Here is a 14828-nt window from a genome sequence, read left to right on the forward strand (position 1 = left end):
CTTTCGACCACTGGACTGATCTTGATGAAGACAAATTCGGGGTCTAATATTTGACAACCTGTCGCAGCGGTGAGTGTTATGGTTTTAAATGGGAGATCCCGGGCTCGTGTCACCAATTTGGTCTGGTGGGACTTAGGCCGTTGCTAGTTACCACTTTACCGCTTTGCGATTCAGCTATCCGGAACGATGTCGCGTATAAATTAATTTAGGGTACCCAGGTATATGTTTTGTACGGCTGCGGTAGTACGCTCCGAGCTGGTGTTGTCCTTGGGAGCTAAGGACAGCGACAGAATGGCTTAACGTGCTCTCCGAGGCATAAAGACTTCCTCCAATGCTTGGATTTGGATACTGCCAATTCACTAACTCCAAGGTAAGTAGTACATGCTAACCAATAAACAAACGAGGGCCTTCATCTTTCTCTCATTTGTTAAAACTTTGATAGCGTGATATAGGATCTTGTGGCGCCATCTAGTTAGGTAACCTGGAGACCGGCACAGAGTCTATCATGCATATAACGTATATTTTATTAGCGGCTACTTAATTGGTGTATGTGTTATTTTCTTTGTACTAATTTTAAGTATTAAGTATACTGTTTGGGCCTTAATAAATAAAATAAAAAATAAAATAACAATGCACTGCTGAACTGAAGGCCTGTCCCAACGGGAGTGTTTGCCCGCAACCACCACGCTGGGCAGACGGATTGGTGATCGACGTAGATGTAGTAGTAGTATAGAGGACGCTGCAGCCGGTCAGCCTTTATAATTCCTTTTTTTTCTTTTTTTCATAGTGATAAACAACTAAGACACAGGGAGGTATCATTGCATCGTTCGAGTCCATGTAGGACTGAGGTGCATCGATAATGCAGTCTTATTTATATCAAAATACCCACCAACACAATGTCATGAACATTGGTTGTTAATCAAATACTTATAAATTTAATTGTTTCTTGTAAACTATTTATTAATTAAATAAGTTTAATTATTTACCTCGTAACTACTCATAGAAGTCATAGATACTATGATTCGTAAGATAAAACCCCACCAATTTTAATTAAAAACCAAGAAATCGATTCATTGCTTTAATCGAACTTGCGTAATCTTCGCAATAAATTATAGTTTTGAATTAGCGCGCCATGAAGCCAGTTTTATTATTTTTTCTGTCCTTCGAAGTAATATTGGTAAGGAATCAAAATTTTCTCATGTTGTTATTGCATTACAATGCAATTTTAGGTAGGCTTATTTTAAATGACGGTCGTTAAAATTTTCGAAGTTAATAAAAAGAGTTTGTTTCCGCCCGGGATCGAACCGGGGGCCTTGTGCGTGTGAAGCACACGTGATAACCGCTACACTACGGAAACTTGATTATTAGCTTCCAATTTGTCTATATTATCTATATGATGACGTTGCGAAAAAGAAACTAGTGTTTCTAACCTTTTAAGAAAAATATCGTGCGGGAACGTGTCTGACAAGTTCTCCACAATGTTTTCAAAGGCATGTTAAGTCTCATCATCTTATCAACGTATTACCGGTCCACTATAGGCCACGGGTCTCCTGCCAAAATGAGAAAGGGTTAAGGCCGTAGTCCACCACGCTGGCCCAGTGCGGATTGGTGGACTCCACACACCTTCGAGAACATTATGGAGAACTCTTAGGCATGCAGGTCCCCTCACCATGATTTCCGCACTGTTGAAGCAAGTGATTTTTGAATTGTTTAAAACGCACATAACTTGAAAAGTAGGAGGTGCGTGCTGGGATTCGAACTCGGCCCCCCGAAAGTGAAGTGAAAGTGAAAATACATATCTGCTTAGGATATATTTCACTAACCCAAACAAATACAAATATCTAGAATTCTAGACAGTATAAAAATAGGCCGAATGAATATCTACAAACTAAAAAAAAACTTGTTTTATAGGTTTAAGTAGGTTGGCAGTTGTTGGTATAAACCACAAAGATGGTTTTTATTCATTCACATATATTTGAACTGGGGTTAAACAATAACTAGATACACAAATAAAAACTTATAGTAATAGAATAACAATTTATTGAATTAAAAAGGTTACAAAGAAATCAATAGGTACAACAGTAAAAAGAAAAAGAATAGTCTAGAACACAAAAAGTAAAACTAAGTATTACACATTAATTGATTAACGAATTTGAAATTTTGAATGCACATTATATTGATTAACTGTGGACCCCACACAAGGCGACATTTAGCGAGCGTGGGGTCCAGCTAATAGATTAAAAATTTATTGCTCGGCCAGAAAAGATAAATTGATGTAGGTGACAATTTTAAATACAATTATTTTAGAGGTAAAAAACTAATAATGGAAACAAATAAGTATGTGTATTTCTACATATTATATAAAATGGTAAGATAAAAAAATAAATAAAATTTTACTGTAGGTACGAATTTTAATATCATATCAGTGACATCGTAACTAAGTGTGTTGAGCCAAAATGTCAACTTTTCCTTAGCCTTCTTTAAAGGTAGTTAATATCTATTATTTAAGAATGCTATTGTAGACACGTGCATCAATATAAGGAAAAAAAAGTCTGGCAAATGTTTTTTTTACTCGGAGCTTTGTATACTCCTTTTTTTTGGTAACTTCGCTATGATTATGTATATAATATTTAACTTAATAACACAATTCAATAAAATACCATGATAAAAAAAAAAAAACATATATACCTGCTCAATGTATGAGTTTTTTTTCAAAAATTCACATTCATCTGATTTCCATGTGGCAATAGAGGTACCTACTCGATACATCTAACTTCAAAATCAAAGAATCTCTAAGCATTTGACGACACATGCTACCTTTATAAAGTTTATTAATAAAAAGAGTTTGTTTCCGCCCGGGATCGAACCGGGGGCCTTGTGCGTGTGAAGCACACGTGATAACCGCTACACTACGGAAACATGAGATCATATTGCAAATTTTTCCACCCTAATATAACATGGTAAGCAATTGATAGTCTAGTGGACTTCGGCTTCACTTTCGGGGTGCCGAGTTCGTATCCCAGCACGCGCCTCTAACTTTTCTAACTTAATTTTTGCGGGTTAACCAATTAAAATCACTTGTTTGTTTGTTTGTTTGTTTGTCATCTTTATTGAACACACACGTTTTATACAAATTAAACACAAATACAGAAGAAACATAGAAAATAAAATAGAGCGTGCAAGAAATCTCTTCCAAACAACCTTTGACGATAGGAAAAACGAAGGAACGGGGTGGTGCAGCAATTTAATTTTTAAAATATATATGTATAAGTATATATACAAAATATGAGTAAGTATCATAATTTCTAATACTACACACATAATATATATAGTTATATACATATTTATGTAGTTTACTGCATACTATAATATAACATAGATAAGCAATGGTTTTCCAAACGATTCTTTAATATATTTAGAGATTGAGCCTGACCTATGTCAGAAGTCAGGGAATTCCAGAGTCTGACACAATTACGCAACAATACACTTGGATACAATGACAAATACACTTGGTTTAACGGTGAAGAAAAACATCGTGAGAGATCCCCATAATGTTCTCAAAGGCGTGTGGAGTCCACCAATCCGTAATGAGCCAGCGTGATGGCCCCTAGACCGTTCTAATTTTGTGATGAGACCCACGCCCTATCGGTCGGTAATTACTGATTGATGCTGATATTAAAAACGCGCATAACTCCGAAAGGTTTGGGGTAGGACCGAACTCGGTCTTCCCGAAGTAAGACCGAAGTTCTAGGTTACTAGGTTATCAGCGCTTCGTAGACTATCCACTTAACTTGAATAACATATTGATTTGATTATTTTCAGCAAATCACACAGTTTAACGTTGCCGGTGAAAACAGTAAGATACCTATCTATTAATTAAAACGTAAACTTATGCTAGTCCACCAGTACGCACTGGGCCAGCGTGATGGACTACGCCTTAACCCCTTCTCAGTGTGTAAGAAGACCCGTGCTCTGTAGTGGGCCGGTAATGGGTTGATATGATGAAACTTATACTTGGAGAAGAACTCTCGTAGAGAAATAAACTCCGTATTAAAACACAGTTTAAGATGGTAACGTGCTCACCTGATGATAGCAGTTATAATTAGCCCATACCTCTAATCGGTCTCAACGCGACATCGTACCAGAACGCTACATCGCTTGGCGTCTTTGTCAGGTGAGTTATAACTATGGCGATGGAGACAGCGATGCTTCCAAGTAACTCTACCTTATCATATCTGGAATAAAGAGATCCGTGACTGGCATAGCTCAATGAGTCGCGAAGCTAAAGTCGCAATTGGCGGGGCACATAACACGGAGCACCGTTGGACGTTGGGGTCCTAAAGTGCTAAAACGGCGACCCTGCACTGGTAAACGCAGCGTTGGTCGACTACAACGTGTCGGACAGCCATCAAACAAGTCGCTGGAAGCCCAGGACTGTGGATTTTGGAAATCTCTACAAAAGACCTATGTCCAGCAGTGGACGTCAACCGGTTGAGGTGATGGTAAAACCGAAACTAACTACCTTCTATGCCTGAAAGTAAATAAAAAAATGTTTTTGAATGTCCTAAAAGGAAAGCCCTTTCATACTTCATATTTTACCCTATTCAGTCTAGTTATGAAACTTATAGTTCCATGATTTTTCCCCTCTTTTAAATGAAAATTATTCAAAATTACATGTCAATACTCTAAGGGTACTCGTTTTCCATACGACATCAAGTAAGTAAGCCAAGAGTGCTATATCCTCTCCTAGACTTGTCGGTCAATGTCAGTAAATTATCTTATTGCCCTTTCTAACGTATAATAGCTCTTAAGCCTTTCGTATAAGGTGTAATTTAGGTTGATTCTTATAATAAACAAAGGTGAAAATGTATGAAAAATATAAGACGTTTCGTTTGTGACGCAACAAAGGGTGAATACAGACAATAGACCCCGTAGGGCAGATTTTCTATAACATGCAGGTGTGCCACAGTTTAAAGAGATCAGAATAATCAATACAAAGTAATAGAAAGGCATGTAAAGAAAATGCGTTCATACATACCCGCATTACTATAATGGCTCCAACGTGGTAGTAGTGATAAAAAAAAATTGATAATAAAATACAAATCAAAAACGCGTGGTTTTTCAAATTCAAAGTTTATTAAATTAATGCAAGTGCCTACCTAATTCTTGAATTTAAAAAGCATTTTTGATGTTTCAAGTTGGTCTGTTTGTGAAGGCAGATTCTACCGAGAAGGCGTCGGAAAAAAACTTAACAGTTGCTCTTCTGATTTTGAAAATAATTACCTTGCCTCTTAATATTAATAACCTTGCCTCTTAAATTAATACTTTTTTACCTTGCCTCTTATGTAGTAAATAGTAGGGCAGGGTATTAAATTAATTATCATCACAATCCTATAAATATTCACCTGAAGGGCATGGATCTCCTCTGTCATAAAGAGCGATTTAGAACTGAGCTAAGCAAGTTGGCGAGATTATAATGGTAGGCTAGGTTGATCATATAATGAATAGTCGAAAATATACATCATTACCATCAATTGATTAGCGTACCACTACAGGTCACGGGTCTCCTCTCAGAATGATAAGGTAGCCCGTAGTCTACCACGCCGGCTAGATTGATAGAACAATTAAACAATTCCTTACTTATTTCACGGTGTCACTTTACTCCAAAGTTATTATTGCTACCATTGTATAAATTCAAATTTGAATTTGAATTTGAATTTATACAACGGGATCTGGTAGAACCCAAACTAACGCACATTAAGAACATACACTATGTTTATCATTGTGGTACGACTGAATCAGTTTAGACTGTGACCACAACAGACGAAACAATCAACTGAATAGTTCTTTTGATAGAAGAGTCAAATTAGGTTTACCTACTTACTTCGAACAACAATATAATACATAAACATTTGATAAATGTATACTACTAAATCTCCAGGATATAGACAGTCAAAGTTTCTCCTACCTAGATAATAAATATACCTGAAATCCAACAAACTTTTTTTTTGATTGAGAGCTAACGCTCGACTGCGATCTCATGAGATGGTGGTTAGTGATGAAGTCTTACAAGATGTTATGGAACTCTTATCCTTACTCCGGACTTGCTCCCTAGAAATAATCCCTAATAAGATAAGGTGTTAACATTATGGTATGGTTCCAAGGTCACAGTAAATATATAAGCTAAATTTAACGTGCCAAGGCGCTAGTGTGGTGACCCCGCATTGATTAACGCAGCGTTGGTCTTGGATTTTGGAACTCTCGTAAATCGGTTGATTTGATGATGATGAAGAAAAGTAGAAAATTATCAAGTGGACCACAATTTAGAATCGAAAAATGAGAAGAAGAACCAGATGATCAAAATGATGCATCGCTTGTTATTTCTAGCAACAGACCGTGTTACGTCAACGTCAACGGAACCGCAGTGGCTGAAAACACTGCGTGCGAACATCTCGCGATCCGTGCAGCACTACGGCTATCAGGACGCAGGGCCGCACATACGACGGATGGTAGAAGGTACACTGAAGTCCTAAGCGACCTTTAAGTTTGCACTCTGCGAGCAACCAATCTCAGGTTCCTTGTTAAACTTTGCGCTCCTTCTAATTGGTCGCGCGCTGGAATCAAAGAACGCCGCTAAAGGAACGTAAAAGACGCCGCGGTTTGGCCCATCATTCTGATATTGGAGCACCAGAAACAAAAATCGCTTACTATTTATAAGCTAGAAGTTCCATTGTAATCCAGGACAATCGGTCCACAATTAGCAATTTTGTTTTGGAGCGGTTTATCGATATACCCAAGGTCGATACTGTCTCCAGCATCCACGTAAGTATCGCAATTTCAGCTTCACTGGATGTGCGTGACGTCGTTAGCATACCATTAGTTAGTCTGTTTCTGAACTCTAATACCATTCCAATTTGAGAGCAACTGCTGCACCAACCCTGGGCTAGTTCGGTAGAGAGAACGCAGCAAAGCAATCAGATGTTTGAGTTCGCCAAGCTCGGAAAGAACCATCCACAGGTGTTCCCAGTTTACAGTCGAAGGCCTTATAGTCCACAAAGCACACTAGAACAGACGTGTCGTAGACATTGTCATTATCTATAAAGTTATGAATGTTTAAAATTTTCCTCGTGCCTCTACCTTTTACAAAACCAGTTTGTTTCTGAGATATCTGCCAATCAGAAATTTTCAAAGTTTCTGGAATATTAAGAAGGCGTGGCTCCCTCACACACACCAAAAAGTGTGGAAAATACTACAGAACCTCATTCTGTAATATTTTCCACACTTTTTGGTGGAGGCATTTTATGTATTGGCGGAATAATTGATGTTTTCCAGTCAGCATGTCATTGGCACGTGTTCCAAATCTGCTGGCATAATTATGTAGCCAGTATCTCAATTCGAGGGTCTCCCAATGCCGTTAGGATTCCAGAAGTTATCTGGTCAGCTCCAGGTTCTTTCTTGCGTTTTGACGTAGTTCAACTTCAGATCTTTCTCGTTCAAACTAATTTTTGATATTGGTTTTAATGTATCGTTAAAAGTGGACAACTATTTTCCTAGTCAGAAATATGGTCAAAATAGCACTTCCGCTGGTTTTTACTCTGAACATCTGTATAGTTAATTAATAGCTTAATTTTTTTAAGCTCAGTTTGCCTCACTAAGCACCTTTTTGCTGCATAACTCTTTTGTTTTAGATGCAGAGAATTCATCAAACCTACTGCTTCGTGTGAAAGGTAAAAACTATTCACATTTATTGGTGCGTGGGACGCACCGACCGAAATAGCTGAAACATTCATGTCGATAAAATATCACATTTGATTTATGTGTTTCAGTGACTGAAAACGGTAAGGCTGTGAGTTAGAATGAGTCATATTATATTATCGTTTTAGATGGTTCTGTACCACAATTTGAAAAATTATAATCTTCCAGGCATCTTACTAAATTACTACTTTTAAATTTACTATACCGACTGTTAAAACTTAATGCCGACTAATATTATAAAAGCCAATGTGAGTTAGTTTGTTTGTAACGCTATCAGTACTAACTTACGTACTTTGCATACACATTGTCAGGGATTGCATCTGGATCATAGGAGTGTCTTTTATCTAGAAAATAAGTATTATTATCTAGGGATAAGAAATAGCAGATATAGAAAAGGAAAATCAATGAAAGACTCAATCAGAAGAAAAGCTAGAATATCTATTTAACAATAAATGTCTAATTTTAGGGAATCAATCCTTTAAAAAGTTTAAGAGACATGAAAACTAGCCAAAATGTCTTATTGTGGTCCAAACTGAGATTTAAAATATGAGACAGAGTTCTTTTTATACTAATCAGATAATAGTGTTAGTAATTATTTATTTTGCTAATTTAAGGTACATCATCAGTCGAATTCAGGCCACTGCTTCGATCAAAACATAGGAAAACAGGTTGTTAAGGTTTCCATCAATTTTGCATCTTTAAAATAACCTAACCGAGGCATAAAATTAATTCGATAATTGGTTTTCATAAACAGAAAGTAATGATTAGTAAATAACATTAAATACTGTAAAAAAACCAACGATCCTAACAAATGTCTGCAACCTTAAACATATAACATACCAGTATCTTAATAACTCCAGTTCTAAGGCTATACTTATCTACCCACCTCTGTAATGAAAAAACTGCCTTAAATCAGCCCACTCGCTATTAAGATCCAGGACAAAATGCACATAAATCATTCAAAACCCGTAGCTATATTGGTCCATTCGTTTGAGTATTTTAATGACGCAGACACATATACAAAACAGTATCTTATAGGTTAATTAGCCATTCTCCGCGAAAAGTAGCGGAATCTGTATGGCATACTTAATAAATTCTTAATTTTTTTATACTCCTCACCAAACAGATTTCCCGCAATGTACTCTCTATGTATGAACAATTGTTAATTGACTTGTAAAGTCAACATTTTCTGATAAAGCTTCGATGTTAGAGCGAGTTCCAATATGCTGGAGTGGCGACCCCTCACTAAAAAGCTCAGTCATATCTACCTCACTAGGTGGACAAAAAACATCGAGGGAGTCGCCAAGAGCCGTTGCATACATGGGCACCTACCACACACGACCTATGTCCGCAAATTAGCGTCTATCGGTTAAATTGATGATTATTTGATTATGATGAAGTTCATTTATCTGAGAGGCACAGACGATTAGCATCTTCAAAAAACTTAACTTAAACTAGTAATAACTATTCACTTCTGTTTTGTTTGGGGATTGACAATATTGTTCCTATTTATTGATATTCATTATTAGTATGTATATATAATATTGTGTAGAAGTTTATTATACACATATAGTATTTATGTATATATTTATACTGTCCCGGCGAACTTCTTGCCGCGGATATTTTTTTTTTGACGAATGTCATAGTTTAATACTTATTATCCTATTCCGGTCTAAGAGGAATCCAAAAAATCAAATATCATAAAAATTGGTCCAGCCGTTCTTGAGTTATAAATGGTGTAACTAACACGACTTTCTTTTATATAGGTATAAAGATTGATATGCACCACCTACCTCTCTACGTATTGAGCAGTGTTTTACTCCATTGCTTACCTGGAAGAGATCGCTATGTAGCGATAAGGCCGCCAAATTGCATACATTTTGTTAACTAGTTTTTTATACTACTACAATAAAAGGGTATTCATTAATTCTTTCATTTATTTCTTAAAAGATTTTCTCTACAATTTTTTCGTTTTATTTTGATGATTTTCTAATTTCGTTTCATACTGCGGCTGTTGACATTAAGTTACGGAATCAGAGTTGTCGCTGCAAGCACCTCCGTGGCTTGAGGAGCTACAGACCTTCGTCAAAAGCATCGTGCAGTTCTTCGGTAAAGACAAGGTGTTGCAGATGTTGGAGCCTACTATAAAAGGTACATTAGGGAAAGAAAGCGGACTTTAGAATTTGAATGTTATAAATTAAAAATGTACCTAAAAATTTTCGGTACTGACAGGATTTGAACCTGCGACTCTGGCAATCGCGGCCCGACCGCTTCGACCACTAAACTACGGCTCTCCAACTGCCAATGCCCAAATTATATGCATTTATATCAAAAGAATAGTTATTCTTATTTATGTTTATGTTTATTTATTTATTATTATTATTATAAGAATTTGTTTTAGATATCATCATCCTCAGACAATTAATCCCACTTCTGGGATACAGGCCACCTTTCTCATAGGTAAGAGGAAATTAAACCTTAGACCCACCACGCTTCTCTAATGCGGGTTGGCGGGTTTTAACGATTATCATCAAGGTCAAGTTAGTGATAATAACTGGGACCGAAGGGGCTGCTTAACATGCTCTCCAAAATACCAAGGTTGACATCGCTAACCACTTAACTTCGGTACGGTTACTTCTAACTGGGATTTGAACCCAGAATCGCGTGATCGGTAATCGAACTTGTGAACCACTAGGACCAACGAGTCACTAAGACATACAAATAAATATATTTTATTGACTCAACACGTGGCTCGTCACTTGTCATGGTGTTACTGATTAGTTGAATAGGAACCACTTCAATGCTAAAACGAAATCGTAGCTATAAAAGTAAATAAAATTTAAACGCCTATATGTCTCAATGTGAAAAAGGTTTTTTAAAGGAAGCAAGATGACATAAATGGAAAAGTCTTATACGAGGTTTATAAAATATTAATGGTAGACAGTGCTTTGGTGCATGCATGAAGTCCACGCAACTGCCTAGGGCACTAAGTTACTGTTTCAAACCATTTTCTTTTTACAGTTATACAAGAAACATATGACGTGAAAATAGCAGATGTCGACAGTAAGTAGAGTTTAACGTATAATAATACAAAAACAACCGCCGCAATGAGACGCTGATTTTGTTATTATTACTTTTTTCTATCAAAACACTATAATAAAAATTACACAAAAAATTGTCATCTTTGGACCTTTGAAAAGTGTATCGACAATGATTTACCTACCTAAGTACCAATTACCTAGGCCAATAATTGTTAATGATTGTGGCCTAAATATTGGGTGGAAGCAGGCGTTAACTTAACAATTATTCATTGTAAAGTCAAGTTGTCCTGAGGATGCTCCAGTTTCGGAGCGAAACGTGCGTAGGGTAGGTACATTACCGAAGATTTTTTGATGTGGAGTAGGTATAAGGATTAAAGAAATTATAAATTACATCATACAGAAATGCAGGAGAATTCCTGCTTTTCGCGATATAATAATAATATGATTGTGTCCTAATTAAAATGTATGTAATAAGTGTAAACGTTTATTATAAAAAAAAACAAAATATAGTACATATACCACAATCAACAGGGAATTTCGAACTCTAACACAACTCAAATACAATTGACCGCGCACGTCCGATTGTACCGTCGCTCGCAAGCGGACTGCGGGACTTGGTGACTTGGGGACTGCGGGTAGGGAGTAATTCGGGCCGGCGCGACGGGCGCGAGCGGTGCATACGGTTGCTATAGCAACGGGTCAAGGACACGGCCGACCGCACGCGCAAAATAATTACATGTTTAATTTATTTAGTATAATTCTTACAAGAACGTATTCCTAAAAAAGTACCGCCCTCTACCGCAAAACATATTATTAATGAGTAATTGACATCGATGAGATTGAAGAGAGATTTTTTATTGAATGTTAGTTGATGATTTTTTTCTTTTTCAGTTGATCAGTACGGTAAGCTTCTGTTCGTAACCAGTTCATTAAATACTATATTGTGCACGGTGCAACGGTGCATCAACCCCGGCTAAGTTTTTTATAGAAGCGAAAATTTACTGAATCAATGGGATCAGACATAACAAGTGACAAAAAGTGTGTTGCCCTTTGGGCAGAACAGGGGTTATGTGGGACTCGTTCCCTCTCGTTGTCGAGTAGACGTCCGAAGAACATAAAAAAGTGTGTGTACCGTGAACTACCCACATTAGGTACACACTTTTTATTGATAGATCCACACTAATTTAAATAGTGAAAAAAATTAATTAAATATCGCCAGTTCACTATTTTTCAAACACTCAATTTACTTTTGTTTAAAGAAGATTCGCAATATGCCGTCCGTTTTCCGCGCCACCCACCAAATCTTGTTTCCGTATTTTTGTTTTACACATTGATTAATCAATGTGTTAAAATCGACCGGTCGACATTACGTCGGTAAAACAGTCTTAACGAATTTTCGAAAAAATTAATAACCTTTTAACTTTGTTTCGAAATTCAAATCTTTAATTTACAATTATTACTTTATTATCTTATCAAACGTCACTTTTGCGTACATTAAAAATACACAAAAGTGCCGTTTGGCATCAAATATCGCGAGATTATGATGTCGCCGCGCCGGTCGCAATCCTGTCGTGAGTTACGTAATCACCCTGCGGTGGGCACAGTTGGGCAGTAGCTGATTTAATTATTTATCTACGATCTGATAAGTATTTTTTATTGACTACTTAGGTTATTCTAATGGCGTTTATAAGATTACATACGCTGATTGTTTCTGTTTTCAACAGGCAATGTTCAAATTGCGTTTGTTTACAACGATGAGTCGATGCCCGCAGAACGTTAAGAACGGTGAGCATAATAAACTAATAACAACAAAACTAACAAAAGATTGACGTATCATCTTCATTGTCAGCCTTATTACATCCCACTGTTGGGCACTGGTCTCTTCTATCATAGGACAGAGGTGAACATGAACCCACCACGCACTTTATTTTGTTAAGGTTTTAGGTTGTAGCAATCAGGAAACATATCTCGGGAGGGCGTTCCAAGGCAAAGAACAGAATCCCACAGAAGCATATAAACAGATGTTTTTCTCTTTACTTTCAGAGCATTCTACTGCAGATATAGATATAAAAAGAACGGCCGAGCCCTAATGACAATACGAAGTACATAGCACAAGATTGAAGTCTGTTTCCGATATTTTGGGCATACATTTTGTAACCAACTAAAATCAGGTAAATAATTGATAGCTTGCATGACAGTAACAAACAATGGCTAAAATATTGTAGTTATTAACCTTATAATATAAGATTAATGTATAATGAAAAACGTATTTTATTTATATTCGAACTGAGATTGCTATTTATCTTCATGATATAAAAGTGCAAAATCTAAAGATTAAATTTAAATAATGATTTTAATTTAAACTTTCGAGTCCCGTCGTGACCACGATCCTGCATGGATCTGGGTCGAAATGTCGACAAATCCCAAAATATTAACGTGGTATGTACCCGTTGAACAGTGAACTATATTAAGGAACTGCAAAATCTATTTTTACGCCATGACAGGTGAAACGCCGAATTCAAAATTATGACGTCACCTCTATATAAACATAAGTGTACCGCTTGAACTTTGCGTATATCTAGTAGGTTGTGATTTCAAACTATTAGTTGTTATGTTTTTTGTTATAAATACCAAAATCAATAACCTTAAGCTATGGAACAAGGACTTACTTAAGCTATAATTTGCCTATGACGTCACGATGAAAAATAATAATCTCCATGTTTTTTTTTTAATAGAATCTTTCCGTGAGTCTGAGGCTACATCAAACACGATGAAAGTAGTCTAAAGACTCAACAATTTAAGCAATGGTTTACAGCTGTGACAGAACCTTCCAGCCTTAACTTGAGCTAATATAGAAATTATGAATTCCCAAACTCATTTGAGCTGTATATGTGATAAAATGGAAATTAAAATGGAAACCAACAGAACAAGGGAAATAATTTAATCACACGTCGCTCCGAAATACTCTGACTCTTAGGGCCTTTGCAGATAGCGTAGTATCTACGCGCGGTAATTGCCTGCAAACGTTATACTATCTTGTTATACTAGCTAGTAAGCCTTTGCACATGGGGATAACTATTTCTTTTATTATAGCCTTTTAATTTCATAAATAACTCTTATTGAGTTACTTAACAAATTTCGAATTTAAACAAAAAGGTTTTTGTATCTTAGTCGAAATAGCAATTATGCACTGATTAATTTTACTTGTCTATTTTTATTTTACTTGGCTCTTATATTTATTTATCATAATACCACTCTTATGAACAATAATTTGCCAAAAATAACAATAATTACAAATTAACATTGATATGCAAAAATATAAGCTGTCTAACTAGTTACCTCTTCTCCACATTACCTAACTGTTTCATTAATTATTATTTGATATGATTTGATTAAGTACCGAGCCTCCTCTATTTTATTACAACAATGCTCTATCTAAGGCTTTAATCATCAAGTTATCACAGGTTCGATCCTCGGCGGGCGAAATTTGGGAATTCATAATTTCTGCATTATCTCAAGTCTGGTCTGGTACTCGTACCAGATTAAGCGCTTCGGTACGATGTCGTGTAGATCCCATAGGGGTATGATTAAATATAACTGCCATAACCCTAACAAGTCAGCCCGTTACCATCTTAGACTGCATCTTCACACACCAGCTGGTGAGATTTTCTCGGTCTCCACATTATCTAACTAGATGGCGCCACGAATATCCTGCATTGCGCTAGCGAAGTTTTTACGCAGCATTATTGCAATGACGTGTTCCGGTCTGAAAGCCGTCTGAAGGTGCCGGTGTTATTACAGGCACATTAGGCTTAACACCTATAATTGATGGACACAGGGTGGCATAATGCAGGACGTGTACCTTGCATGCCCTGTGAAGTGTTGCTCTGTTTATGTAACGGTTTTCTACTTTCCATCAGGTGGGCCAATTGCTTGGTCCGTCAATTATTACTATAACAAAAAAATAGATTGAATTTTATTGAAAAAAATGTGAAGAAAACTCTCCGTATACAGAGGCCTTTACGCACCAAG

General features: G+C 36.6%; 1 protein-coding gene and 2 non-coding genes across 6 annotated transcripts; 1 reads left to right on the forward strand and 2 right to left on the reverse strand.

The window, feature by feature from the left end:
- Nucleotides 1-1035: 1035 nt before the first annotated feature.
- On the forward strand, nt 1036-13054 carry LOC120634322. Of its 4 annotated transcripts, none has more exons than XM_039904827.1 (11): nt 1036-1177; nt 3823-3856; nt 6388-6516; nt 7689-7727; nt 7827-7838; nt 8370-8423; nt 9793-9906; nt 10777-10818; nt 11688-11699; nt 12521-12581; nt 12840-13054. In XM_039904827.1, the coding sequence occupies exons 1-10, from the start codon at nt 1133-1135 to the stop codon at nt 12574-12576; spliced, it is 537 nt and encodes a 178-aa protein (XP_039760761.1). In that variant the 5' UTR covers nt 1036-1132; the 3' UTR covers nt 12577-12581; nt 12840-13054. The 4 variants fall into 4 exon arrangements, with proteins under 4 accessions (XP_039760761.1, XP_039760763.1, XP_039760762.1 ...); XM_039904826.1 differs by having other exon boundaries at nt 1039-1177; nt 9781-9906; XM_039904829.1 differs by lacking the exon at nt 8370-8423 and having other exon boundaries at nt 1038-1177; nt 9781-9906.
- Trnav-cac lies at nt 1285-1357 on the reverse strand. Its single transcript has one exon. It is a non-coding gene; the product is annotated as a tRNA-Val (tRNA).
- On the reverse strand, nt 2847-2919 carry Trnav-cac. Its single transcript has one exon. It is a non-coding gene; the product is annotated as a tRNA-Val (tRNA).
- Nucleotides 13055-14828: the final 1774 nt, after the last annotated feature.

Source organism: Pararge aegeria, chromosome 23 (genome assembly GCF_905163445.1).
Source record: "Pararge aegeria chromosome 23, ilParAegt1.1, whole genome shotgun sequence".
NCBI lineage: Eukaryota > Metazoa > Arthropoda > Insecta > Lepidoptera > Nymphalidae > Pararge > Pararge aegeria.

Excerpts from the sequence above, each read along its gene's own strand:
- LOC120634322 (XM_039904826.1), top strand. The coding sequence starts at position 1,133 with ATGAAGCCAGTTTTATTATTTTTTCTGTCCTTCGAAGTAATATTG. Across the intron at positions 3,857-6,387 it reads TAACGTTGCCGGTGAAAACA|CAACAGACCGTGTTACGTCA; the intron begins GTAAGATACCTA and ends TGTTATTTCTAG. Across the intron at positions 8,424-9,780 it reads ATCAAAACATAGGAAAACAG|TTACGGAATCAGAGTTGTCG; the intron begins GTTGTTAAGGTT and ends GTTGACATTAAG.